Consider the following 2,614-nt stretch of genomic DNA (forward strand, 5'->3'; position numbering starts at 1 on the left):
CCCTCCCCGCTCACAGGAGACAGCAGCTGTTGGTTGTGGTTTATTGATGCCAAAAGCTCTGTCACAGTCCCCGTGTCCCCCTCAGCTCCTGATGGCAACGGGACACCCAGCACAGCAGCCGTGGGAGCTGGTGGCCACAGGGCAAGTTGGGTTTTATTTTTGGTATTGCTAGCACCCCCTGAGGACCTCACTCTGCCTGGCTACGCCGAGACATCACGGCAGCTCCCTGCCAGCACCGGGCTGGGCTGCTGGGCACAGTCCCGGGGGGGCAGTGGGACCCCTACTCAGCAGCAGCCACCGGCTCCACAGCGGGCACGGGCTGCTGCAAGAAGTGCATCACCGCTCGCATCACCTTTTCTGGGGTGATGTTGTAGACAGGGTGTGTGGCCTGCTGCAAAAGAGAGAGGAAAAAAGAGGAGCTTTATGGTTTTTGTGACATAAAGAAGAAGCTCAGCCCTTCCTGCCCCAGCACCTCATGGCAACACCCAGCACTTACCAGTCGGTTCTCAGGGACACCCAAAACCACCTCGTGGTGAAGGTCACCGCTCCCAAAATGCTGGGCGATGGCCAAGCCGCTCAGGCAGTAGCAAGTGTGATAAAAATCCCGGGATCTGAAGGGGGAATATCAAGGTGCTGAGTAAGGGGAGAGGGGGGGAGATCCAGTGTACCAGGCAGCCCCCTCCCCACGCTGGTACTGACTTGCCGGGTTTGTCCAGCAGCCCCCCGGCCGGGCACTGGCAGCACAGGAGGATGTATTCCTGCAGCGCCGTCTGGTCGAACATCCAGCGCGTCATGCTGAGCGCAGCGTCTCCTGCAAGGGAAGGCAGTGAAATTCCCTGGGAAAGCAGTGAAATTCCCTGGGAAAGCAGTGAAATTCCCTGGGAAAGCAGTGAAATTCCCTGGGAAAGCAGTGAAATTCCCTGGGAAAGCAGTGAAATTCCCTGGGAAAGCAGTGAAATTCCCTGGGAAAGCAGTGAAATTCCCTGGGAAAGCAGTGAAATTCCCTGGGAAAGCAGTGAAATTCCCTGGGAAAGCAGTGAAATTCCCTGGGAAAGCAGTGAAATTCCCTGGGAAAGCAGTGAAATTCCTTGGGAAGGGAGTGAAATTCCCTTGGAAGGGAGCGAAATTCCTTGGGAAAGCAGCAAAATTCCCTGATAAGGAAGTGAAATTCCCTGGGAAAGCAGTGAAATTCCTTGGGAAGGGAGTGAAATTCCCTGAGAAGGCACCAAAATTCCCTAAGGGAGCGAAATTCCCTAAGAAGGGAGTGAAATTCCCTTGGAAGGGAGTGAAATTCCCTTGGAAGGGAGTGAAATTCCCTGGGAAGGCAGCAAAATTCCCTGGGAAGGGAGTGAAATTCCCTAAGGGAGTGAAATTCCCTTGGAAGGGAGTGAAATTCCCTGGGAAGGCAGCAAAATTCCCTGGGAAGGGAGTGAAATTCCCTAAGGGAGTGAAATTCCCTTGGAAGGGAGCGAAAGCAGCGAAATTCCCTGAGAAGGGAGCGAAATTCCCTGGAAAGGCAGCAAAATTCCTTGGGAAAGCAGCGAAATTCCCTTGGAAGGCAGTGAAATTCCCTAAGAAGGGAGTGAAATTCCCTGGGAAAGCAGCGAAATTCCCTGAGAAGGGAGCGAAATTCCCTGGAAAGGCAGCAAAATTCCTTGGGAAAGCAGCGAAATTCCCTTGGAAGGCAGTGAAATTCCCTAAGAAGGGAGTGAAATTCCCTGGGAAAGCAGCGAAATTCCCTGAGAAGGGAGCGAAATTCCCTGGAAAGGCAGCAAAATTCCTTGGGAAAGCAGCGAAATTCCCTTGGAAGGCAGTGAAATTCCCTAAGAAGGGAGTGAAATTCCCTGGGAAAGCAGCGAAATTCCCTGAGAAGGGAGCGAAATTCCCTGGAAAGGCAGCAAAATTCCTTGGGAAAGCAGCGAAATTCCCTTGGAAGGCAGTGAAATTCCCTAAGAAGGGAGTGAAATTCCCTGGGAAAGCAGCGAAATTCCCTGAGAAGGGAGCGAAATTCCCTGGAAAGGCAGCAAAATTCCTTGGGAAAGCAGCGAAATTCCCTTGGAAGGCAGTGAAATTCCCTAAGAAGGGAGTGAAATTCCCTTGGAAGGCAGTGAAATTCCCTTGGAAGGGAGCGAAATTCCCTGGGGAAGGGAGCAAAATTCCCTGGGAAGGGAGTGAAATTCCCTTGGGAAGCAGTGAAACTCCCTGGGAAAGCAGCAAAATTCCCCCTCCCTGGTGCCTCCCCCACACCACCGAGGCGCTGGCCCAGCAGACGGTGTCCCCATGAATCCCCCCTGACCGAGGACACGGGGACCCCCACGCTGCTCTGCGCTTCCTTCCCTCACTAAAACAGCTTCCCCCCTCCCCCAGAGGCTGTTTTTGGGGGGCAGAGGAGGGCGGGAGCCCCCACGGGTGACTCACCCCGGGCGTGGAGGGCGCGGTGCAGCAGGGGCAGGAGGCCAGCTTGCCAGAAGGAGTAGCAGCCGTCCACCAGCTTGTTGCATCGACCTTGGAAACCGCCCTCAAAGCGCATCTGCCGGCCGGTCACCCAGTGCTGCGTGTGAGGGACAGGAGTGAGTGCCAGGGTAAGGACAGGGGACCCCCCCTCAACCAGCTG

General features: G+C 54.9%; 1 protein-coding gene across 1 annotated transcript; it reads right to left on the reverse strand.

The window, feature by feature from the left end:
• Positions 1–280: 280 nt before the first annotated feature.
• FNTB (farnesyltransferase, CAAX box, subunit beta) lies at positions 281–2,551 on the reverse strand (the record flags this gene model as incomplete). Its single annotated transcript, XM_010174941.1, has 4 exons — positions 281–391; positions 497–611; positions 700–811; positions 2,419–2,551. Coding segments are annotated over 4 exons (471 nt in total), but the record flags the coding sequence as incomplete, so codon positions are not given.
• Positions 2,552–2,614: the final 63 nt, after the last annotated feature.

Source organism: Antrostomus carolinensis, unplaced genomic scaffold (genome assembly GCF_000700745.2).
Source record: "Antrostomus carolinensis isolate BGI_N321 unplaced genomic scaffold, ASM70074v2 scaffold19269, whole genome shotgun sequence".
Taxonomy (NCBI): domain Eukaryota; kingdom Metazoa; phylum Chordata; class Aves; order Caprimulgiformes; family Caprimulgidae; genus Antrostomus; species Antrostomus carolinensis.